Below are 24,150 nucleotides of genomic sequence, written 5' to 3'. Positions count from 1 at the left end.
AACCCAGGGATCAGCTGGCATCTCCCTTGGCACCACTCACAAAGGGCAACCTATCAGCCCTACATGCAACGGTCCTTCAGTGCAACTTCGTAAGAGCTGGGCACCTGGCAACTAACAGCTTTCAAAATGCAACCTTCTTTATTTTATCTGTGTTTGGTTTGGCACATTTTCTCCAAGAAACGGGCCTATTAGCACCTTTTCTCCTAATCTTGTGGTATTTTTCCAAGAACACTACAGGTGTACACCTGGTACAGCTTTAGAACTAGGAAACATGAAGTTGTTTGCTTTGTTGCTCATAGGTGATGGGCTGCAGCAGATTTCTCATAGAGAACAGCATATCTTCTCTGCTATTTTGAGGCTTTCATTTCTCAGAACTTAACTGACTGACAGATGGGTGAGAAGGAAGATAGGGAATTGATGTCTGTTGCTTTTGGTAGATAGGAGTGTATTTTTTTTATAGTTTTTCCTCTATACTGCCAGTAAGGAACAGACAAAAAGGGAAACCAAGCACCTCCTCCCTCAAGAAGGAGCTCTTCCACAGGAAGCAGCTACCTTGATCTGATTTCCATTTCTCCAGAGTTTTCTTAAGAATGAATTCTGTACATTCAAGAGAAAACAGGGAAACTTCACCCCAAAGTAACTGCTGTTTGTGGTGCTACCATACAGAAATGCTGTTTTCCAACAAACTTTAGTCCACAAATCCAGAGCAGGTACTACTTCTGTACCTTCCTAGTACCAGCAGAACACGCTTTTGCAGCTCCATCACTTCATACCTTTGGTAACTGCCATCAACAGTGCAGCAAGTCAGCAATGTGACCTGCAGTGATCCTTCCTGTATCATCACAGCACATCTTGAAACTTCTGCACATCTTATAGAAAAGAAATGCTACCCACTGGACACGAAGTATGCACTAACCTAAGTCAGAACGAATAACACATGGGGGGTTGAAACCAGATGACACTGTGTGACCACAACCACTGATTTCCTCTTTGATTTTAAAGGAAAAGAGTTGTTGCTTTTTCTTTCAAAGCCAGGAACAGGTGTTGGAATTGCTGGGCGAACATCAGTGCCTTGTTGCAGGACACTAACTATTAAATACACCCAAGACCATCATACAGAGCTCACATAAACACTAGTGATTTTCAGCATACAGTCATCAACATGTAAGGAATCTTACTGGTACATCCCAGCATCTCTTTTTTCTTGTGGGGGGCACCATTAGAAAAATACATTTTGGAGATCATTTCATCTGAAATATTTTCAGCAACAAAATAATTAACACAAAAGCAAGCGTTGCAATTCTGAAATTGTTTGTGAACTTATTCTGAGATCAATGTATCACTGGGTGTTTTACAGAGGAAAGTTATGCTCTCAGTGATTAGCTTTTATAGCTGTTCTTTAAAGAGGAACCTTGAATAAAAAAGGTTCATCTCTTACTTTTGCAAGTTTATCTTAAATATTATATGCAGTTTTAATATGTTTCTAATTTTGCAGTGTATAAACAAGCACTCAGCACAGATCATCAGCAGGATTACTAGAACCTTACAGATGGGACAAGGTCCATCCCATGCAGCTATGACCCACTGACAAGTGATAAAGTTATTTACCAGGGAGGACAGGTAAAAGTTGAGTTGAGGGCACTAAGGACACGTTTACTTCAACAGCTTTAGAGAACAGCTAAGTTGAAGATGAATCCATTACAAGACTGGTCCTGAAAGCAGCAGGGGTGCAGTCTGTCCTTCTGCCAGTTGCTGCAGTTCAGCATACAGCTGTGTCTGCAAGGATCAAGGCTTCATTGGGCAAAGCTATTAAGCATGTATCTGGCTTCCAATGGACTTGCTGATGAGCCAGCTTAGCAAGACCACTCTTTTCTCATAAAAATGAGTCATTTACTATGTCAGGCTTCTGGGAACATCCCAACAAATGAGATACTTCATCAAGAAATAAGCCAACAAATATACAGACGCCCTCCAAAACCTCAGTGCCACGCAACAGCTTCTATTTGACTCTATTATAGTTACCTAGTTTGTTTGGAAGGGAAATCCCCACTTCTATTCCTGCTGTCCTGAAGTGAATGACTCCTTTTACGTGCAATAGAAACACAACGTGCTCACGGACAGAACTGGGGGCACAGCCAAAGTATTAGACCTCATTCAGGCCAGAGGCTCGCCTGCTGTGGATGGAACCTCCAAAAGCAAGGTTGCTTGTTTGCTGTATTTGGTGACATTTCTCAATCTTCCCACATACCCAATTTAGCTGCAGAGAGCAGAGAAAACAAAGCTGATAAGAAAAGATCAAGTGACATTCTGGTACTGCCAAGGTACACTCCATTTAAGCTGTTACTCCAGAACTTCAAAATGAATTTTCATTTTTTTCTTTTTTCTTTTTAGTTTTAGAAAGAAAGACTTCCTATTCTGACTATAAATTAAGAACTTTTCAGGATTTTATTCCTTCTGGAAGAACAAAACCAGCACAATACTCTCTCAGGCTTGGGAACAAGGTTATAGAAACACTCACCTCACATACCAGCCCAGGAACTCTGGAGTGACAATGGTCTTTCAGCAGTGGCATGAGCACAGCCACATGGGGACCTTCAGGTCCTGGAAGAGATAAAAGCATGTCATAAACTCAGTAACTTTTGAAAGAACGTTTTTTTTGAGGTTGGAACTGAGGTGGCTAGGAAATTTCCCTTCTGTACAGAGGGAATCCTAGCTTCAATTTGACCATTTCCAAAAGCAACTTGAATTTCAGGTGCCCAATGAAATTCTCAGTGGACATTTTCATTAGATGTTTTTGTTGGACCTTTCATTTCATCAGTATTTCAAAGTTTCTGGCTCTATATGAGTAAGAAACAAGTGTTAACTGTATGAGCACAGCCAAGCAGGGCTTCAGTCACTGCAACAAGCACCACCATTAATATTGTCTGGCTTCGTTAACTGAGAGACTAATTTAACACACTACCCAGATTGACAAGGCCTTATTTCAGAACTTAGAGCCACACAAAGCCATTAATTGAAGAGATCTTTTTAGGAATCTCACCATACCTTCTCTTTCAAGGTAAAAGATCCTGGACTCCGTCAGCCTTATCAGCAGTCCCAGAGAAACAGCAGCCTTCCAAACCTGAGGGGGACTTCACAGCTACTCCAGAAAGTGCTTGACTTCCAGACTTCAGAGAGGGCTGGAAAAAGAGCTACCAGCAGTAAATACTTCAAAGAAAGAATGAAATACATGCTTGCACCACTCCTCTTTGTATTTCGCTGAATCACAGAATGGCTTGGGTTGGAGGGGACCAGTTCCAATACCCAGGCAGGGCTGGTTGCCCCCACCAGCTCTGGCTGCCCAAGGCCCCATCCCACCCTTGAGTGCCTCCAGGGATGGGGCACCCACAGCTCTCTGGGCAGCAGTGCCTCACTGCCCTCTGAGGAAAGGATTTCTTCCTAACACCTAAACTAAATCTCCCCTGTTTTACTTCAGAGCCATTCTGCCTCTTCCTATCACTGTCAGACTGTGTAAAAAAAGTTGGTCCCTCTCCTGCTTAAAGCTCCCTTCACCTAATGGAAGACTGCAATGAGGTCTACCTGGAGCCTTCTCTTCTCCAAGCTGAACAAGCCCAACTACCTCAACCTTTCTGGAGCTCCTAGAGATGTTCCAGACTTTGATGATCTTCGAGGCCCTCCCCAGGACCTGCTCCAGCTCCACATCCCTCCTGTACAGGGGCCCCAGACCTGGACACAGCACTGCAGATAAGGACAACCCTTCTATGGGTACCAGAGCACCCCTATTGGGCTGCAGGCACACACTGCTGCCTTATGTCCCGCTTTTATCCATCAGGACCCAAAGCTCCTTCTTTGCAGGGCTGCTCTCAAGGAGTTCTCCCAGTCTGTAATCCTACCTGGGATGAGCTTGACTCAAGTGCAGCATCTTGCACTCAGCCTTGTCCAATTTCATTTGTTTCTTCTTTTCCTCTAGTAACTACCAACAGAACATGAAAGGTAACATCATGTGGAACTCTGGACTTTTCATTAACACTTTTTCATTTTGTGGGGGAAAAAAACCAACACATTCTGAAGCCCAAAGCAGTTTACTTATAGCTGAAGTGCATTTGTTAAGAAAGCCACAATGGGGAAAAGAGAGAACTGCCAGCAGAATTCTACACACATACATTTGCTTCAATCCAAAGCAGAAAGTTACTTCCATGAGAAAACTGTTGCAATGAAAAACTGACACATTTTATTTGCTAATGCCTCCCAGTCTGCCTTTTAAAAATATAACACACAGAGCACGCAGAGGTAACTTCACCACCTATCTAGATGTTTTCCTGTGGATATTACAGAGACAGCAGCGTACTGTTATAAAAGTATCTGCTGATAACGTAAAAGAAGAAAGCAATAAGGAGAGCAATGCAGCCTTTACACTGCTGTAATCTAGGAAAGAAAATCCCACTGTTTCATAGTGTTTGCCAATAGGTATATTTGACTTCCATAAATCCTCTCATTTCCTTAAAGGCCCTTCAAAGTGTCAGCAAATAACTGAATTTTCCCAAGGTGAGGTTGCAAAGGAACCAAAACAAACCTTCTGCTTCTGAGAGCAAGCTCAGAAAACTTGTAAACAGCAAAATGAGAAGGTGAGAGAAAAAGAACATGAAGTTTCTCTGGATCCACCAGAGACACCAGTAAGCGAGACCAGAGTCGAGGGCTTCTGTCTGGGCTCCTTGGTATTGAAGTCTCACCCTCTAATTAATACACTCTGCTAAGGGAGAATGAGTAAGGACAGATTTGTGTTTAGGAACCAGGAAAGAGCAGGTACACAAGTTTCTTCACGCCTAAGCAATTCAGTAAATACTGCAGAATGAAAAGAGAACTGGCTTTGTTGTTGGAAATAGCTGGCTGAAGCCTACCTGTGTGGTTTGCCCAGGCATTGTACTGGCTCACAGTCAAGCAATTTTATGTTGTTCTACTTCACCTGGAACTAAGGAAAGCTGTGCAGAAAGAGATGGAGCAGGAAGCTATACCAGAAGCTACACAAATTGCTGCAGTCATCACTACAGGGAATAATTTAAGTGTACTCACACCTCATTGAGATCAGTAAGATTACACTGAAAACATGCATAGCAGTGTGGAGATGCTGGGCAAGACTTAGAAGTAAGGCTCTAAACTGTACCTAAAAGATCCTCAAAAATACCCTTGATGTCAGATGTCAGAGGCTATAGAGAACACATTAAGTAGGGGCCATTAGTGGCTTCACATCATTTCTGCTTTACTGACTTAAAACAGAAACTAAAATTAGTGAAAAATGTTAAGAACCTCAGCTTATCCCTCACGCCTACACATTATTGATAGCTGAGCATTAGTATACTTCAATCAACTAAAAAACCCAACAAATATGAATTATCCACAAGATAATTGATCATGTGCCTCCCTAATTACATACACATCAATGCTGTAGCCATTGCCTTTCAAATTAGGTTCCTCAAGGAAGTGAACTGCTGGCTTGTGTACTTTGAAGATGCAATAGTTGGGCTTCTATCTCTTCGATCCTCTGAGCAATGCAGTTCCTCTCTACTTCCAGCAGCAAGGCTTCATCCCTCTTTGTGGCCCAAGAATCTAACATTTCAGAATACCGCTGAGCTCCCCACGCTTCTTTCTTGCTTGCAGTCTATTACACAAAATCAAAACAAAAACAGGGTGTAAATTCATTGGACAGCATCAAGCAATACCTATGCCACCAAGGAGCAAAAATCTGGGACAGAATCAACTGCTGCCAGCACTATGCACTGCCTATACAGGAGCATGGGACAAGCTGCACTGCGCATTGCTGACAGCACCCTTAGGCCTTTGCAAAGCCCACAGTATCAATTTCAAAATAATGCAACCCTCCTCTAATTAAATCAAATCCTTTGCTTTCCACCACATTGCTGCGGACAGTTGGACTGCGTGATCCTGCAGGTCTTTTCCAACCTTGGTGATTCTAGGACTCTTCATATGTCTCAATGAATTTGCTTATTATTGTAGCTTACACAGTGTATTTTAAAAAATAAGTGGAGAGACTAATGAACAAAAAATTTACCACAATTATCCAGTGTCACACATGGAGACGAGGCCAGGGGAGTCCTGGCTCCCAAGTTCTGCCTATGAAGCGAATCATTTGATTCAAGCTGTTTGTTCCTTCCTGCTACCCTTTATGCTAAAGGGAAAAATCTGCCTCCTCCAACTGAAGATATTGGAACTCGTGGGGCTTTGGGTGTGCATGTAACCAATCAACATAAACAACTCTCTTGTGTACCCTTTTCACCTCTACGGTATCGCTAAGCTGAATCACACAGGCATACACCTACATGAAGGTGAGGAGCTGTGGCCATTGCCCTGGGGCTGGTGGAAGATGACCCAGTAGAAGACAACTCATACCACAAGTGACTCCTCCTGTGTTCTCAGCTCTTTCTCCAACAGATCCCCATCTTCTTGCAGACTCATGGCCTGCACTGTCAATTCAACAAACGCCTCATTTAGTTCATCCAGCCTCTCCTCCAGTTGTGTAACCTCCAGCTAGAGAACACAAAATAGGAGAACAGCAAACATTCTACAACAGCAGCATCCTCTAGCTGGGGTCACTCCTAGGGGTAGGCAGATAGGCATGCCAACTCTGAGGAGAGGTCATGTCATAACAGCAAGTCATGGAGATGTCTCACTGAAAGCAAATCCTTAGCAGTGCCTTAACAGAGAGAGAGGCAGAGGTGATGCTCCTTTCCAAACATGGGCCAATCAATGAAATGTGCCTGTCAGATTTAGGTTGAATAAGACTGTCAAAAATTAGTCTGAAGTTCAGGTGTTCATCTCGAGAGCATAAGAACTTCATACTTTCTGAATTAGGACTCTCTGAAGATATTTAGAGACATGCACATAATTTGGGATATTTGATGACTACTGCCAATTTGTATAGGGCGAGAATTGAAAGACAACAGACATTACTGACTTCCTAAAACACTAGACTGTTTGTTTTTCCCTGTGCACTCAAAACATCTGGTATAGTTCTAAAGCTGTTGATGGACAACTGTTAGAAAAGAAACAAAAATACAAATGACTGACCTTAGCAGAAGAGGAGTCTGAATTCCTGCTATAGTCACTTCTCTGTGAATTTCCCATCCTGTCTAGGGTCCCCTGTGGCAGATGAAGGCACTGGTACTTTTGCAGTCCAGACACCCTAATGGGAAGAGAAACAACACAAATTTCAGGAAGAAATTTCTGGAAATAAGAAAGGGAGCATTTCACAGAAGTACACCCCATATTTTATCGCTTTCTTTTCTGAAAAGAAAAATGTACAGGATGGCATTGGATGTACAGGAATGGTCTCATCCTATATCTCCAAGTAATTCTGAGTCTGTGAAAGACTTTTAACCAAGGTCTGATGAAGAGGGGGCTGTTGCAGCCTGCATCCTTGCGAACTTTGAGAGAAACAACGTGTTGTCACCCAGAACAGAACAGTAACACATCACCGTCCAAAGCAGATCATTGTACATGAAGTGGATGTTTTTATTTCACTAGCAGTAATGTGTTGATCCACTGTACCTTTCACCCAGGGCTTTTCCCTTCGCACGGGGATGTGGTACTACTCTGATGCTCAGAAGTTCTTTGAGCACTTTCTGAATGTCAAAGCAATCAGATGAGCCTGAGGGGTCCTGAAGTTGGAGCCAAAAAAACACATGAAACCCAACACATTCAAACAGTGCACAGAGAGAGCATCACAATCCCCAAACATCATCTGCTAAGTTTTGCAGGCAAATTAACAAGTCAAACTGACAAAAGCTGGCTCCTTTCTAGTGAACGGTTTCTGGTCATCAACTATCCTAGGAAGCCAGACTTAGCTGTAGATCTTAAATCCTTTACTGTTTAAGATGCCAGTGCACAAGCAGCGCAGATGAATCCCTTCTCAAGGAGGCATTACTCAAACTCTGTACACCTGAAGAGTTTCCCCATTTCTGCTTCATATTACATCTATCTAATCTTAACACCTCTAATTGCACTAGTGATGTAGAAGTAGGAAAAAAAAAAAGTAGTAGAAATCCACCTTATAAACTGGAGAATCTATTTCTGCCCAATAACACCTCAAGGAGTAGTCACTGCCATTAGAGGAAATCACCCTACATACCTTGTCTGCTATCCCCAATGAAACCTGGAAGAAGGCATTGGCGAGAACCACAATAGCTCTGTTGAGCTCCATCATAAAGCAGGAATGAGCAGTGCCAGCTGAGGGACAACCTAAAGCAAAGCAAAAGGAATAAGTCACATTTGTTGACAGCAAAACTGTTTTAAGTCAGAACACTGAAGGAACAGTTCTCTTGTGCTTGCAGAATAACAGATTCTAGTATAACCCTTATCCAAGGCACAAATTTCCTGCTACAAAGAGGAAATCCAGTGCTCACAGGATTCATAAAATCCTGCCTGCTTTTGTGAACAGGACCCTGGAAAAAAGAAAAGCAGATATTTAATTGGGTATCTCAATACAAGAGCTCATTTCAGCAGTGAAAGCCAAGCAGTGCTGTTCCCATGGGATAAACACTCCTCATCACAGCCCTACCTGCTGCAATCCATGCCACAGTGTTCAGCAGGACAGCAATAAGCTCCCCAGCATCCTCCAGCCTTGCTGCATGCACATACAGGTTCTTATCAATGGCATCGTAGTAGGAGTCTCCAAAGCCTGGGAGAAGAGCTTGATCTGGACTTTGGGCAGGAATGGACTGAGCCAGCATGAGCACCAAAGCAGGACATGAGCAGGCCTTGGTTAACAGGTGCACCACTGCACAGCCAAAGCGGTACACCACAAACTGGTGAGGTGACAAAGTGGCTGGATCCATGGGGATGAGGGTACTCCTCATATCCTCTGTGGAATTGCCTCTTAAGCATTTCTCTGAAAAGGAAAAAGGCAGCTATTGAGGTAAGTGATGCAGCTGGATGCTCCATCTTGCTCTCTTGCACAGGACAGCTGCCTGTCACCTCTAATTTACTCCTTGACACTCAATCTCTTCCTTCCAAGTGGTTGCTTAAGAATGAGGTGTAAGGGAGTCTGTAGGCTTCAAGGAGGCAGTCTCCTACCACCATCTTTGAAGAGCACCATGGCACACTTACTGCATTCTTCATGCACAGGGAAGCTGAAGACATCACCCCTCCTACGGAAGAGCTCTTCTTGCTCAGGCAGCTTATAACCCTGAACAAAGAAGGCCTAAGAGTTAAAGAAATGGGCAGGTGGGGGAAAAAAAAAAGCATAAAGGTGAAGGATGGCCCAATAGCAAACATCTGCAGCTTACCTGCCCTTCCACTACTTTTACTTTACTTTCACTGTGCAGTGAGGGTAAAACTGCCACCATGTCCTGTCCATGGACCTGCTGCTCCATCTCTCGTTTCATGTTCTTAGGCTGAGCTCTCCCAAGCAGGATTTCCAATGCTTTCATCAATTCGATTGCCTCTTGCTGCAGTGCACCTAATGGAACCCAACAAGTGATTCAAATGGATTGCTACAGGAACACACAAAAAACTGTTATCACCACCAGAGCAAATCTAAAAACAGACATCTTTCTTTGGAAATCCCATAAGAACGCTCCAAAACGCCTCCTGGGAAGGTGATCAGATAGCACTGCATTCATTATGCTTTGCTGTAATTTTGGGAGGGTGCTGTAACTCTCTGCTCACCCATTCCTAAGCTGGCAGGACTGTATCATCACTGAACTCATGTGAAGACAGGCTGTCAGCTCTTACTGAATGAAGGCACAATCTCATTGATATGAGCTGTTTTTAAACATTCCCTCACACTCCACTTCTCTTTTGCTCTGCGTGGTGCTTCTCTTACCTGCCTGCCCTGCTGCATAGAAGCTGTTGCTGCAGTGCTCCTCACACTGCTCCATGCCCACTGCTGCCCAGCTGCTGTCTGCAGATTTATGCCCACAAACCCTTTGCCTGGTAAGGATTTTCAGGCCCTCAGCATCCAGTGCTTGCACCATGTCCTGTTTATGACAAAGCAGTAATTATTCTTTAAAAGCCTCAAAATCCATCCATTTCACTTTCTGTCTCTCACACCAAACTAGAGATCAGCATAAACTATTTTATACCAAAAAAGGGGACAGCAGGGAGCAAGACCTATCATTCACTAAACTGCCACTTGCAAGCTTCAGTTTCAAGACCCGCTTTCCCACAGTTCTTTCTTCACACTGACCATGAGACCTTGAAGCTGCTGGCTGATTCCATTGTAAAACACCAACACATCCCTCCTGTGCTTTGCCAGCTGAGCTGCCAGGTGCAAATTCTGATCTTCCAACTTATCGTACAGAGTGCGAACACTGAAATCCTCCAGGTCTTTGACTGCACAGCATCCTTCTGAAACACAAGGTAAGCCTCATGACTGACCACTGGCCACAGATCTATTCTAAGGTATTTCCCTAGGGGCAATGACTGTCCATAGGAGGCAACAGTTTTTTTTGTGTACTGTGAAGAAACACAAACACAACACAATTGAGGCATGCTGTGTAAGAGAAGGTCTCGCTCCTTAGTAAGGGGAGGATGACACAGCGTTACTATCAACCTCTAAGTTGCCCAGCAAGCTGTCAGGTTGCTACTTCTGTGCTGTATTTACAGCTTTGAGTGGTACTTCATCCACCAGATGCTCTCAGCACCAATACATAGTGCCATCTGCTGGGTTCTGCGTGTGCTCTGCTCTGTGAACATCCAGAAATCCCAAGGATGAAGTCATGCCTTGAAGGCTAAAAAGGCCCACGAGTCACGTGTGTTCAGAAAATAGAATAAGCAACAGAATAACCCAGGGAATTGTTTTAAAGATTTTAATTTTCTTCATTAGTCATCTGAACACACTGGTGTTCTAAATGATTTTTCAGGGCTGGTCACTTGCCCTCCTACCATCTAGAGAAGAAAACACTGATCCATCCCCACAACAGGAGCTTACAGACCTCAGATGAAGAGATTAAATGAATCTAAAATAGAAATACGTGCTTGTGTGTATGTAGATGTCTGCATACTAGTGCACAGCAGTTAAAGTGACCACTTATGTGCACGTTTCTGGGGAAGCAGGAATCAAAATTATTATACCAGTGTAACAAAAGCCAAAGGGAGAAGCCTGGAACTGGTACAACACCTCACCTTCATTATGCACAGCTCCTTTTTCTCCAAAGGCAGCATCTCCTCCAGAACCACGAGGACCAAGCATCTGATAGTACAGAAGGCTAGAGGCAATGAAAGAAGATGGTGAAGAGCATCTCTGTATGTGACATAGAGATTCACCTCACTAAAACCAGGCACTGCAGGACTGCTACCCCAGTTCAAGCAGAAGGTGCCACTTCTCTAGATTCAAAACACAGAGAAGAAGAGCATGCCAGGCAATTCTTAGAGCAGTATTCTTTGCAGAAGACACAACAGAGCTGTCATACACCATGCTGGAAGAGAGCTGGAATACTATTGGGAAACACTGTGAACTTTCCATACAGTTAGAAACTGAATCTGTGCAGTGCTTGCAAGGAGTTCAGCACTGGGTATATCACACAGTAACTGCAAGAGGACACGACTGTACTGTCAAGGTCCAAGCTCCTGATTATCCACCATGCTAAGGCAGCTCACCTTTCTTTAAGAAGGATGTACTCTGGTGGGATGTGCGGCTCACCCAGGCTCCTCCATCGTGGCTTCCAGCTCCTCAGAGGACTGAGGACAGGAACAGTGGGCTGCAGCACAATAGCCAGGGTTGTCAGCAGCACAATTAGGAAGCCCAGAATGAAGAGCACCGCTGGGAAAACCAAGATGGATGGCAAGAAGTGAAAAACACAGGAAGCAGCGTGCATCAACAGCACAGTCTCCCCTTACGCTTTTACTCAGTGCTCTCCTTCCCACAGAAACCAGACATTTAACAACTTTCATCTTCACGACACGGGCTTCTGCTCCTTCCCTCCTTGATCTGTGTTGCATGTGAGCAAGGAGACAAAGCAGTTTCAGTGCATGCATCTGAAGGTGACAGAACCAAAGCTCATGCCTGCAAACCATTGCATCAATTCTACTGTTTTGCTGTCCTCTGAATGAAGGACAAGAGACTGGCATGGGCAGAGCACTTTCACAGAGACAGGGCTTTGGGAAAGACCTTAACTGCCCTTGTGGTTAGCCTTCAGTGAACTTTTCAATGATGCATTTAATTCCAGTTTAGTTTATCATGGAAACATACACTTTCTGCTCTCATGCCAAGGGAAACAAAGTTCTCAATTACTTGAATTCTTCAAGCAGGGTGTGGGTAGAAATGTAACTGCTCCTTCTCTCCCCCTTTGGCTCCTACACAAGCAGGTTCTTGGCTAGAGAGCAGCAACCTTTGGGAAAGGAAACTCCACAGAGGAAATGAATTGAAAATGACAGTGGTTTGATGGTATTTCTAAATAAATGCTGGTTTAAACACACCCAAGAAGGTACAATAAAAGCTACAGCTAAGCATCAGAGTTCAACATATCACAGCATTTTGGCTGTACCTATAATGGAAGCCCAGTTAGGAGCTAAGTTCAGCTCCTGCTGCTTCAAAATCCCATGTCTGGCCAGCTGGAACAGTGAAGAGGGCTGGAAGGACACATCTCTGGGGTCACAGCCCACATTTGCTTCGTTCACAGTCACAATCAAAAAGTGCTCCTGAATGGTCTTATCCCTGAATACAAATGTCCCAGACTCCAGGAAAACATGGGCAAACCTAGAAGGGAGAAGGAAGGCACCGACTGATCCAACTGTCCTTCAGCTTACAGCAGGGATGACAGCTGAATACATGGACTTAAACACACCATACTTCTGCATTTCCACATGCTATCCACTGCCAAGGTCCCAGTGCTTCTGTGCAAGACTTGCTCCCAAGTTCTACACCTAGCACACACACTATCAGTCACACCAGATATTACCAGGAGATGTTGAGGTGAGTCTCCTGGATGAGGTGGTCCAGCCTTCGGAAGGCTCCATAATCCCAGCTAGGGTTGCTGTTATAAAGATGCTGCTTCTGATAAACAGGGTAGTGGCTGGATGCACGATCTGGGAAGTGTTGGCACAATGTCAGCAACTCTGACTCGCTTCAGTTAGGACAGCTGATGCTGGCTTCAAATTGGATTTATTTTACAGAGCCCTACAGTGTCAACTCATTTATTTGAAGGGTGCATTACTCCCCAGCAAACACACTGCTCTTCTGACAGAGGAACTGTATTATCTGTAGTCTACAGAAATCCAGCCAAAATGTAAAAAACGTCAGATGAGTCACTGGCAGAGCCAGACTAAAGATCATGAATCCCTTGAAGGCAAGGGTGACTGGGAGGTGAAGGAATGTGCTCGTACATGCAGTACTACCAAATGCACAGTCACTGCTGCAAACACGTCTGGACACATATATCTATCAGCAAAAAGCATTTTATATTTGTTATGTATTTACCCACACAACTCACTCACTGTGAGAATTGATGCTAAGCTGAAAAAGGATTGTGTCTCCTGCTTCCAAACATACCACTGGGTTAGGGACAAGGGGCAAGGCATGGATATCTTTGAAGACAGCCCTCTGGACTCGATGACCTTTCTGCTCCAACTCATCTGATGAAAACTCTCCTGCCACAGGCAACAGAAAAAAAACAGTAAGTAAAGGAGCAGCATATGAAAGCTCCTAACCCCTGGCAATGCAGAACTTTTTATTTTGTATCTGTAAGTGATTTGAGCTCACAAGGCCGAGCTCTATTTCTAAATGACATTACCATGCACTGGGAGCAATTGGAATCAAGAGCCAGTACATGCAAACTGACAGATGAGCCACTGAAGGGAGTTTTCTTTTAGCTCCTTGGGAGGCCAAAATCATTTTAATTTGACCTTTTTCCCAGAGAGCTAACTATATAGCAGTGAGGGCTCCTGTTGTTTAGTCCCAGAAAGAAAGAGATCCCTCTCCACTTTGTAAATAGTTTGGGCTGTCTGACACTGAATTCCCTTTGTGCCAAACTGCTGCCCACTTGTTGTGATGACTTGAAAGAAAGTTGACAGCTTAGCCTGTGGGGAATTAGGCTCATCTCAAGGTGCTCTCAAGCCTTACCTGAGAGAAATGCATCCAAGATATCCATGCTGGAGACAATGAAACCTAGCACTCCACTGGGATTAAACAGAACCAAATGCACCCTCTGGCTCTTCTGAACATGTTCATCTGGGCCCAGAACATTTGTCACTTCCTATTAAAAGCAGGAGGGAACACTGATCACTGGTACAAGCAACCCTGGACTCAAACCCTGCTCTGTAATCAACACTACCATCAGCTGTGCAACACTGCTCTAGCGAGGCTTTCTGCCACAACATCATTTCTCATTAACGTGCCCATCTCTTGCCTAGTCCCTACTCTGGGTTATGAGATGTGGTAAGACTCTGTTCTTTCTCTCTGCTCACAGCTTTGTAACATCAGTTCCCAGGGTCCCTTTATCTAAATGCAATCTATAAATGTTCTTTACAGGCTCACAGAGAGGTGACAGAGCAGTACCTCATCCACACTTACCCTGACTCCATCGCCCACCCTCAGAAGCAGCTCTCTCTTGATGCCAAATCCCAAGGAGATCCGTGGGGCTCTCAGCAAACACATTTGGTCACAGAGCTCCTCAGCAGAGATGTACTGTTTGCAGTGACATCTGCACAGCAAAAAGATTCTCATTACTTACAATCCACAAGTATACAGCTACAATATGTTGAGGGCCAAGCTAGCCTCAATCTCACTTACAATCCATACAGTGAATGGGCTACTCTATATTCATGGTAAATAAGGTGGACCAAACTCACAGTTCAGCTCATCCAGTACTGTAGTTGCTTTTCAATGCTTTTTCCTTAATCTAAGGACCACACAACAGGCCAAAATGTGATACACCACTCTCCTACACAGCCTCTGTTGTCCTCTAATAGAGGTCAGTGTCAGTACTGGAGCAGAGTTATGTATTCTTCCCAGAGTTCTGTTTTCAAAAACTGGTAGAAAGTGACAATATGATTTTAATCCACTAGATTTTTGGGCTATCCATGTCAGGAAGAGGATAAAAAAAGAGGAAAAAGAATATGACAAACATTAGTTTCAATGCTTCTGTCAGCACTAAAAGGTGGGATTAGGACTCATTTCTGCTCTAAAACTCAAGGGGGGCTCAACCTGAGGTATGCAGGAAAGGTCTCCTTCAGGGAACTTTGTCCAGCCCTACCTTATCACTCTGTGTCCATTCTGTTGTCTCCACCCAAACACACAAAAACCTCCAGGTAATTTTCAAAACACAGGTTGAGGAATGAGGCCAACGAACGAGGTCTGAAGGCCAATATTTCCACACAGAGCAGCTCCAGCAATGGAAAGTTTCTCAAAAGCACCTCCCAAAGTCCTACCCTGAAATGACCTCATGGGATCAGTAACGTAGCCAGTCAGAACTCATTGTGAAGCGTTCCTTAATGAGTGGCTGCTGAGACTTACATGCCCAGCTCTGCATTGACCTCTCCACCTGCAGGCCCACAAGATGGAGAGCAGTCATATTGCTCAGGAGAAACACAACGGCGTGTAGATGCTAAACGGATCTCTCCAGGAGCACAGAGCTCGTCCACCTGGAAAACCAGCACATCCAATCCGTGTCACATAAGCTCAAGTGTTTCAGCAGAGAAGCAGCACCCCTAAAATTCTCCACTTGTCACTGACACACAATGTAATGGCAATGCAACAAGGGGCATTAAGGGGCAACTTGAAAAGCAATGAAAAAGACCAGGGCAAGTTCACTTCCCATCCAAACTCCTCAACCAGCCCTAATGGAGAATTCCGTATTGAAAACACAGAGGCTTAAATTCCTGCATCAGTCATCTGAGATGCTTTAGCTGCTCCCCATTGTCTTTGCATAGAAAGATCTTTTGCCACTGGCTCTTACTGAATTTAGCCTTGCAAGATTCCATGAAAGGAGACAAGTGACATTATATCACAAGGAAGGGTCATGCCTACCAAACAAAGCAGCCAAAGCACTTTCTTGTGTCTGCAGCAGTTCAGTGATCTGAGCTGCGATTGCTCACAGATGCTGAGGCAGTGCCCAAAGCACTGAACTACTCTCTCACTCACATGTCACGCAACAAATTCATTTTGGAGCCAAGGTTTACCTGAGGTCGGCAGTCCTGATCACTGTTGCTGTCAGAGTTTTCCTTGCCTCGCTCATCATAGTAAATGTAACCTGCCTGGCAGATACAGGAGGCATCTGAGTGCTGGAAAGCCCGGTTCAACCCATGGCAGGTACAGCTGGTAGCACCTGAGAGGAAGATGGATTTGGAGTGGAAATCAAGGTAGGGAATACAGCTGGCAAAATCTGTGCCCACAGTAAAGGAGCAGTTCCAGTGCTGAGTGCTCTGACCAAATCACACTGCTTGTAGTGGCACACCTGGAGTTTGCTTGCCCACCATCACAGCAGAACTGAGCCAATCTACCTTTTGCTCTACCACCACAATCGTTACACCATTTTCAAAGCATTCATTTAGAAAGAAGGGCAGAAAGACCCATCCAGGAACTTGCAGCAGTGGCATTTTGACAAACACTCCGCCAATTTATATGTTAAGCCACTAGATAGGATAAGGACTCAGTCAGTCAAGGCTGCTGAGCCCCTCTTAGCAGTGGCTTTGTGCCTTAACACTATTAAATCCACTTCACTTGAAATGTTGGTAGAGTACTACACTCTCTACTGTATACTTAGCTTCTCACCCTCTCCTTTTCCAGTCTTTTCCTGCTTTATCAGTCTCAGCTGGACATGGTTACACTGCCCAGTTTTGTCTCAAAATCACAGCTGCACGTATAGCAAGTTCTGCAACTCAAGGCAAAAGCACTCCACTGCTTTCAAGGCAATGACAGAGCAAGAATTAGTGGGGTTGCTCATCTCTTCCTTCCTTTGAAAGAATTGAGATCAAAACCCCTTGGCTGACAGAGTACAGGAGAACAAAATATAACTTAGAAAATGGAATCTTCCATCCTCTAAGCAGGGCAGAAGAAGAGCAGGTGGGCACTGTTAGCACACATAGCATCATGAAGATCCCAAAACTCGCAGTCCATTGGGGAAGCATGTGAAAAAAAAATCACATTTGTAGGTAACTTTCTTGTTAGGCTCTCTCTTAACTGCAGGCAAAGCTTCGCTCAAAAACAGCAACTCACCTGACTGTGATGAAGAGGAGCTGCCACAGGGAAAGCAGGCAGCCTGAGCAGGAAGGTGATTGAAGGTGCCAGCAGGACAGGCCTGACAATCCTCTACATGCTTGGCCAAGCTGTTGCTCCCATGGGTCCCCGGGGGACAGGGAAGAGGGGCAGATGCCAGGGGAGGGCAGTAATAGCCAACGGGACAAGGCTTCTTGTGGTAAGTCTCACTGCCTAGAGAAGGTGGTGGGGCTGTCTCAGACACAGACACTGCTTATGGAACTGAGCAAGTGTTAGGACAGGCAGAAAGTCACTCATCTGTTCCAATTATACACGCACCTTTATAGATGTACATGCAGACACATATAAACACATACACATGGATATGTAAAATTATCCAACGTTCCAAATTAACCTATTCATATATAAACATCCAAATCCATTTCTCCCAGTTATTTGACTGGACAAATCCAGAGGCTCAAGTGGACAGGCACGATCTTCCCCCGTGCTTTACAGCACCAGATCACACACAACTACATTTTACTGAGGAGCTCAATGAGTGGAGTCCTTCAAATGCTTGTACACAGATTTCTCCTATCTCCTAACCCAGCAGGATGCAACACTGGCTGTCGCATAGCAAGATTTGAACACCTACATTCACACTCCATCATATTAACTCCTGGCCTTGCAGCTGAGTCACAAAATTAGAGAAAATAGTGCTTGCGGGGGCCAAAGTCATCCTGAGAGAAAGAACAACAAGATCCAAACCATCTTTGATGTATTTCTCTCACTTCTAACAACCTACCAAAAGAAATGCTCCACCAACCAACATGACAACCCACATCAGGGATTTAAAACCGTAGAGGATTGAGAGCTTTGCCCACGCAGAGCTTTCTGGTTACCACTGAAGTTATTTCTTGCACAACTTCTCCATAGCAGCCACATTTACCTTGTGGGCAGATGAAGCCTGCTGGGCAGGGCTGACAGGGAGCAGAGATGAAAGAGTCATTACGATAGCTGCCTGCATCACAGATTCTGCAGAACTTCTCAAAGGAATCCCTTGGCCCAGGCGAGCTGAGAGCCATGTATCCTCCTTCACAGGGCAGTGGGTGGGCACTGCCTGGGGGACAGTAATAGGGAAACACACATCTGGAAGGCAGAAAAGGGAAGAAAAATCTCTGAAAACGTTCTGACTTCTGCAATCAACCACCAGTGCAAAATTAAAAACGATTCTCATCTGGCTGCAGGCTCAGGTTAACTGATACAGCTCATAACCCATCCTCCAGCAGCCTTAGCAGTCACCAGATCCATAGGTGTGATTATGAAGATACCCTTTACTTTTGTACAACGCACGCAGCCTGTGTTTAAAACAAGTCCCTCAGAGAGTTTAAAACAAAGCTGGCTCCACCAGCCATGCTAAGTACTCACAGCTGCTCAGGGCTATTGTATGTTGATGAGCCTTCAGGACAGTAATATCCAGCAGGGCACATGGAGGGCACGGCTGTGCGAGCACTGCAGTATGAGCCAGGCCTGCAAGGCTTTGGATTGACTGAACCTGGTGAAAAAAGAAGAATCAGTGATTGATTTACGTGGCATTCTCAGAACAGGAGAGAACGTGCTGGGGAGAGAGTGATCAAGAAGGCTTTGTTAAATATTACTGTCCATAAAAACTCCACTTTTCCTACTGCTCACAAAAGGACACACAGAACCAATTTGCTGTTAAGCAAGAAATGCTAACACAACTGAATATTTAAGGCCTGGATAGCAAAAGATATCTGCTCCTTTTCTAGGCCCAGATCACCTCCTTCTGGAATCCCAGCTAACTGAGAACAAGAAGGGAGGCCAGAGAAAGAGGAGATGGGAATTCAAAGGCCAAAAGCCAGGAAAAGGCTTCAGGTTACTAAATCCACTTCTAAAGCCACTCCATCAGGAGCCATTTCCACCAAGGGCTGCTGCAAGGATGAGGCTCTGATCATTATGCCATCTATATGCCATGGCTCTGCCTGCTGTGCACTCTTCACTCATCTGGGCTTAAACAGCTAGAAATAAAATAGAACAACATATTATGTCACCTGCTGGGCATTCATAGCCAGGTTCACAAGGTACTCCTTGGGTGTTAGGCAGCCCTGTCTGTGCTGGGTCTGGACAGTAGTAGCCAGCTGAGCAGGGATCACATTCTTCCAGTGATTTTGCACCAGGGTGTACCCTGGAAGTGCCAGGTGGACAAAAGAAAGCATCCCCTTTACCAGGACACCAGTATCCCAACGGGCATGGATAATCCTCAAAACTGGTTAGACCTGCTAGGAAGAGAAGAAATGAGGAAAGGGAGGCTGAAAGGCCAGGAGGGGGTTTAGAGAAGAGCTGTAAGCACACTATGAGTGTTACCCCTCCCTTTCTATATCATCTCAGGGAGTTCTGTAATCAACTCCAGTGGTGGGAAAGCATTTGATTTCACTTGCTGCTTACCTGACAGAGGGCAGTGATAGCCTGGAGGACATGGTTGGCAATCTGTCAGGCTCTGAGCTCCTGGGAGCTTGCGGTAAGTATGTGGAGGGCATTTCTGAGGTGCCAACAGACTGTCTTGGTCACTGCCATTACTTCCAAAGCAATAGTGTCCTGAGGGACACGGAGAAGCCTCTGAGTCTCCTAACAAACAGAAAATTCAGCTTTAAGGAGCCACCTCTTCACTGTGGTTGCAACACCTTTTTTTCTTCTGAATCCTACCAGGGTCCTTCCTAAAACACTGTATGTAAGAGTATGATCTACAGCCACAATTCAAGAAACAAAAGACAGTTCAAATCCCTCTTCTGGCAGGTGGAACACATTGCTATTTGAAGACTAGCTTTGACTCCAGAATCACAGACACCACGTCCCATGGCAAGTACTGATCCGAAGCGCAGTGTCTGATACCAAAGTTAGTCTGAACAGTCAGGGATACACACAAAGAAAATCTCATTCCCTCCCCTCATTATTATCCCAGACTCCAACCTGCTTTGCACCAGTGGCCTGGTGGACAGGGCAGGCAGTCTTCCTTCTGCCCAGCCCCTGGAACATCCCTAATAGTATTGGCAGGACATGGTATAGGTAACTCAGAGCCCTCCAGGCAGTAGAAACCTGCAGAAATAGACGGGGAAGGGATGAAAGTAAAATAGAAAAGCCTTCTACTGGGAAAAAAATGATTCAGCAAGCATCTCCTGTCATAGGATTAACATCTATGCAGCTATTGGGATTCTGTGCCTACTGACAGCCAAATCAACAGCCTTCAGACATCTCTGGACCAGCAATCTGGCACCACAGATTTAAGGTGGCATCTTTCATTGAGCAAACTTCTTTGGTTGAAAGATGTAAAAGCAGATGAGCTTTTACATGAGCATGACAACCTCAAAGTGGATATCACCATATATTATGCAAGACCACAGATGTTCTCTACTTAGTTAAAAGCAACTCTCTACATACACTTATGACACTTCCAAAGATTCTCACCTGCAGGGCACAGCCCAGCACATGCCTGACCCCACTGGCATCCAGACAGAAAGTGCCAGGAAAAGCCAGGGCCCTGTGGAGTGGGCTGAGAGCTCCCAGCAAGGCAGAAGTATCCAGCAGCACATTTCCCCACTAGCTGTCCACGCCTGGAGCAGAGAGAACCAGAAGAATTTACATAAGACCTGCTGATAAAGATTTGGTGCAGAAGCAGAGCAGTGGTTACACTGATAAGAGAGATAAAAATAGACCCATTTTTTCCACTTAGAAAACCACAGATGACTGAAGCAAACCAAACAATTTTAAGTTCAAATTCCATGAACGTGAGGGCAAATTGCTTTAGATAAAGTTGCAAACAACTTTCCACTGGGCTGAACCTTCTGGCTTATGTCCATGTTTTCACAACCATTGCCTACCTATCTCCTTTAGGTGCTCCTTTATAATGCTATGACAGTGTCAGACTGCTTTGCAATAGCTCTCTAAGTTCACAGCTCTGTATGCAAAAGCTGTGTCTGAGTTATGCTTATGTTCTCTGAGACACAGATGGTAGATAAGCTGGGAAGAATTTAGTGTTGACTGATCAGCAAGGATGCTGAGCGGCTTAGGAGGTAGTAGAAAAAGTGCCAGATAGAAATGAATGGTCATTACCTGCAGTAGTGACCAGGTAAGCAAGGCAGGCATTGCTTCTCATTCCAGAGGCCAGTCGTATTTGGAGGAGTAAAGGTGCCTTCAGGACACGTCTGAGGAAACTGTGTGCCTGACACAGAAAATAAAACATCCTAGGAAGACCTTATGATCTGACATGACCCTACAACCATATCAGAGTAATAAATGCCTCCCAGGAAGCAAGGCAGCACAACACAATGTTTGTTGCCAGCTTTGCCAGTTCCTCATTCCCTGGCCTATAAAGATGACACTGGGTCTGTACAACTCTGGCACAACAATGAGGCACACAAGGTTTGAGTCCTTGGCATAGCTGGTGTGCCAGTTTCAGCATACCTGTAGGACAGTAAGTATGTGGTGGGCAGCTCTTGGGGTCTCCAGCCACCAGTTCCTGGCAGTAGAATCCTCTCTGGCATGGAATGCAGGACGCAGAGCCCCTGGCTGGCTGGTACTCCCCAGCAGGGCATGGTGTTGGGTGAGCTGCTCCTAACTGGCAGAAGTGACCCTGGCAATGATAAAGGATTCCACGGATACTGCAGTAAACTTAGGTTCTGTGTAAAGGGTGAACCCCAGCATTACCAAAGCAATATTCCCTGTGGATATAATCACCATTTCAATTAGGCCTGTAGGAGGCTTTACTACAGAGGAAAACACCTGTCCAGAGCTGACCCACCTCTTCCACTGCCCTGATGTCACTGAGCAGTACCTTTGGGCAGAGAAATGCTGTGGGGCTGAAGGAGCTGAAGTTTGCTGGGCAGTAAAATCCCTCAGTACAAGGTCCTGTTGGAGAACTCAAACCAATGCTAGCGCAGAAAGACCCAGGATAGCACGGCACACAGCTCTCTGGAGAGGTACCACCTAAAAACAAAAACAGAACTCCAGCTCAGTGACAGAAAACATGGAAGCATCCCTACAGCATCCTTAGATCAGTCACAGCGGTGTAAGCATCTATTTGCACTGATAACATATAGACATGGCTCAGCCTTCACTGAGTGTATAATTATCTTTCAGGGACCAAGGGAAAATCCACCACCTTGGCCACCAGCAACAAAGCCCCCCACTGCTGTGGACTAGAAGAGAAACCTGTTGGTGAAGTCAGACCTGTGCTGTTGTTCAGGGTCCCAACTGGGCAGGCAACTGGGAAAGGAGTGCCTTCAGGACAATAGTGTCCAAGTGGACAGGGCCCACTGAGAGGAAACGCTGGCGTCCCACGTGGAACTGCATCAGTGGCTCCTCCTTCACAATAGTACCCAGCTGAACACAGACCTGCCACGGGAGAGCAGAGAGGGTAATGAAATGGTCACTGGAAAGGATGGAAGCATCTCCTTAAAACCTCAGAAGGAGGAGAGAAGCTGAATCCCATCCTGGGCTCATTTTACAGCTCTTCTGATATCCTGCACTGTTCAACTTCGGTCTGATTCTCCTCCTCCATCATCTGAGGCCTTCATCACCTCCCTTCTTTACATGCACTGACCTCATCTGGTATTTTTATTTATTTTTCTTAAACTATTCCTAAGACTCAAACTTGTTCATAGATTCTGTGGATAAACTTCTTTCCATGGAAACAGTTCTGCTTTTCTTCTGCTCATATACCTAACCTTTGCATTTTAGTCGAGCAACAGCCACAAACATAAGAAATAGGGCCAGGGAGGTATTTAAATGGACAGAAAGAAGAGCTCTGAATCAAACTCACCATCAGGTTCCCAGTTAGCATCTCCTCTGCAGTACCTCCCCACTGGACACAGCTTGCAAGCAGTGGGGGCCAATGCCCCCTCCATGGTATTCAGTGTCCCTTCAGGGCACGGCAGGGGAGCAGCAGTCCTAGCTGGACAATAATAACCTGTACAGTGAGAGGTGAATGAGGCACTGCTCAGAAAATAAAGAAAGAATAAGCAGGAATGCTGATCTTGCTTCTCCCAACTGCAAATCTCCCATTCCCATACTGCTATGGTCAGACAGAAAGAGGTGTGCAGGCACCCATTACACTTCTGATTGCACGCCAGTGGTTTTGTGGCACATATTATTGCTTACCTCTGGGGCAGCTGAGTGGCTCTGCAGTGGCTGCATGGCTGCAGGCCATACCAGCTGGGCAAGGGAGGCAAGTACTTGCCCCAGGCATAGGGCTGAAGGTGCCAGGCTCACAGGGCAGCTCTAGTCCAGTGCCAGCAGGACAGTAGAAGCCACTAGGACATCTGTATCCATAAACCCCATCAGAAGGGCAGGGAGCAGAGCTTCCTTCCAGACAAACATACCTATAAGAAGAAAATTCTGTGCTGGAACCAAGGGCCCACAACCCTGTTCAGAAAAAGCAGATGTGGGGAGTACTAACCAAAGGTCACCAAGTTAAGAAACACTCCTTAAAGATGTGTTTTATTTCAGTTGGGCTCCTCCCGTGCCCTAACCTACCAATTTAATATCCATGTGTAAATCCTTGTAGAATCCTCTTTTTTTTTCTTCTTCCCCACCCCTCACTAAGCTGTCTGGAAGGTATTCTCATCATTCTGGTAAAAGTCTTTGAAAAATTAAGTTTTTAGACTATTTCAAAGCACAAAGCCCAAGTGTTCAGCTCCTGCTGTTTCTGCTTAGTTTCCCTTCAATATTCTCATTGGCCTCTGCATTAACGTCACCTATTTCTATGCTACGTCTCCCTTTACCACTCCCCTCATGAAGGATGAGGAAATACAAAAAAATTATCATTTCTGAAAACTGAGCAGGAAGGAACTGAAAGCCATGATCTCACTGCATCCCGTGGATGCAGCTTCTAGAGAAGAAGCAATTCATAGTCCTTGAGGCAATGACTGCTAAAAGGAGCAGCATCAAGCAAAAGGACAGCAAAGCTGCCTGTCAGCAGTTGTTCACTC

At 45.1% G+C, this 24,150-nt stretch overlaps 1 protein-coding gene and 1 long non-coding RNA gene across 2 annotated transcripts; both read right to left on the bottom strand.

Moving 5' to 3' along the window:
* Positions 1-3,970: 3,970 nt before the first annotated feature.
* Positions 3,971-22,432, bottom strand: LOC122167431. Its single transcript, XM_042832025.1, has 29 exons — positions 22,391-22,432; positions 21,996-22,147; positions 21,626-21,794; positions 21,275-21,383; positions 20,630-20,775; positions 20,135-20,260; positions 19,613-19,792; positions 19,219-19,446; positions 18,575-18,701; positions 18,096-18,295; positions 17,168-17,380; positions 16,132-16,277; positions 15,467-15,594; positions 14,525-14,654; positions 14,075-14,207; positions 13,450-13,602; positions 12,915-13,041; positions 12,501-12,712; positions 11,614-11,776; positions 11,140-11,222; positions 10,202-10,362; positions 9,839-9,992; positions 9,300-9,472; positions 9,121-9,199; positions 8,144-8,902; positions 7,564-7,673; positions 7,084-7,198; positions 6,406-6,543; positions 3,971-5,656 (listed from the first exon to the last, which is right to left on the bottom strand). The coding sequence occupies exons 9-25, from the start codon at positions 18,634-18,636 to the stop codon at positions 8,511-8,513; spliced, it is 2,709 nt and encodes a 902-aa protein (XP_042687959.1). The 5' UTR covers positions 18,637-18,701; positions 19,219-19,446; positions 19,613-19,792; positions 20,135-20,260; positions 20,630-20,775; positions 21,275-21,383; positions 21,626-21,794; positions 21,996-22,147; positions 22,391-22,432; the 3' UTR covers positions 3,971-5,656; positions 6,406-6,543; positions 7,084-7,198; positions 7,564-7,673; positions 8,144-8,510.
* A 77-nt stretch (positions 22,433-22,509) lies between these two features.
* LOC122167432 lies at positions 22,510-23,531 on the bottom strand. The gene is made up of 3 exons (XR_006171031.1): positions 23,321-23,531; positions 22,983-23,129; positions 22,510-22,555 (listed from the first exon to the last, which is right to left on the bottom strand). It is a non-coding gene; the product is annotated as an uncharacterized LOC122167432 (long non-coding RNA).
* Between the last annotated feature and the right edge of the window lie 619 nt (positions 23,532-24,150).

Source organism: Centrocercus urophasianus, unplaced genomic scaffold (assembly GCF_019232065.1).
Source record: "Centrocercus urophasianus isolate 14NV4802_14NV808 unplaced genomic scaffold, USGS_Curo_1.0 seq_37, whole genome shotgun sequence".
In the NCBI taxonomy this organism is placed as follows: Eukaryota; Metazoa; Chordata; class Aves; order Galliformes; family Phasianidae; genus Centrocercus; species Centrocercus urophasianus.
Note: the sequence above shows the minus strand (reverse complement) of the source record. Positions and strands in the feature narration are given on the sequence as shown.

Coding starts and splice junctions, on each gene's coding strand:
- LOC122167431 (XM_042832025.1), bottom strand. CDS start 18,636: ATGTGCCCTGCTGGATATTACTGTCCTGAAGGCTCATCAACATACAAT. Junction 16,278..17,167: donor CTCCTCTTCATCACAGTCAG/GTGAGTTGCTGT, acceptor TCTTCCTCTCAG/GTGCTACCAGCTGTACCTGC. Junction 10,363..11,139: donor AGGAGCTGTGCATAATGAAG/GTGAGGTGTTGT, acceptor CTTGTGTTTCAG/AAGGATGCTGTGCAGTCAAA.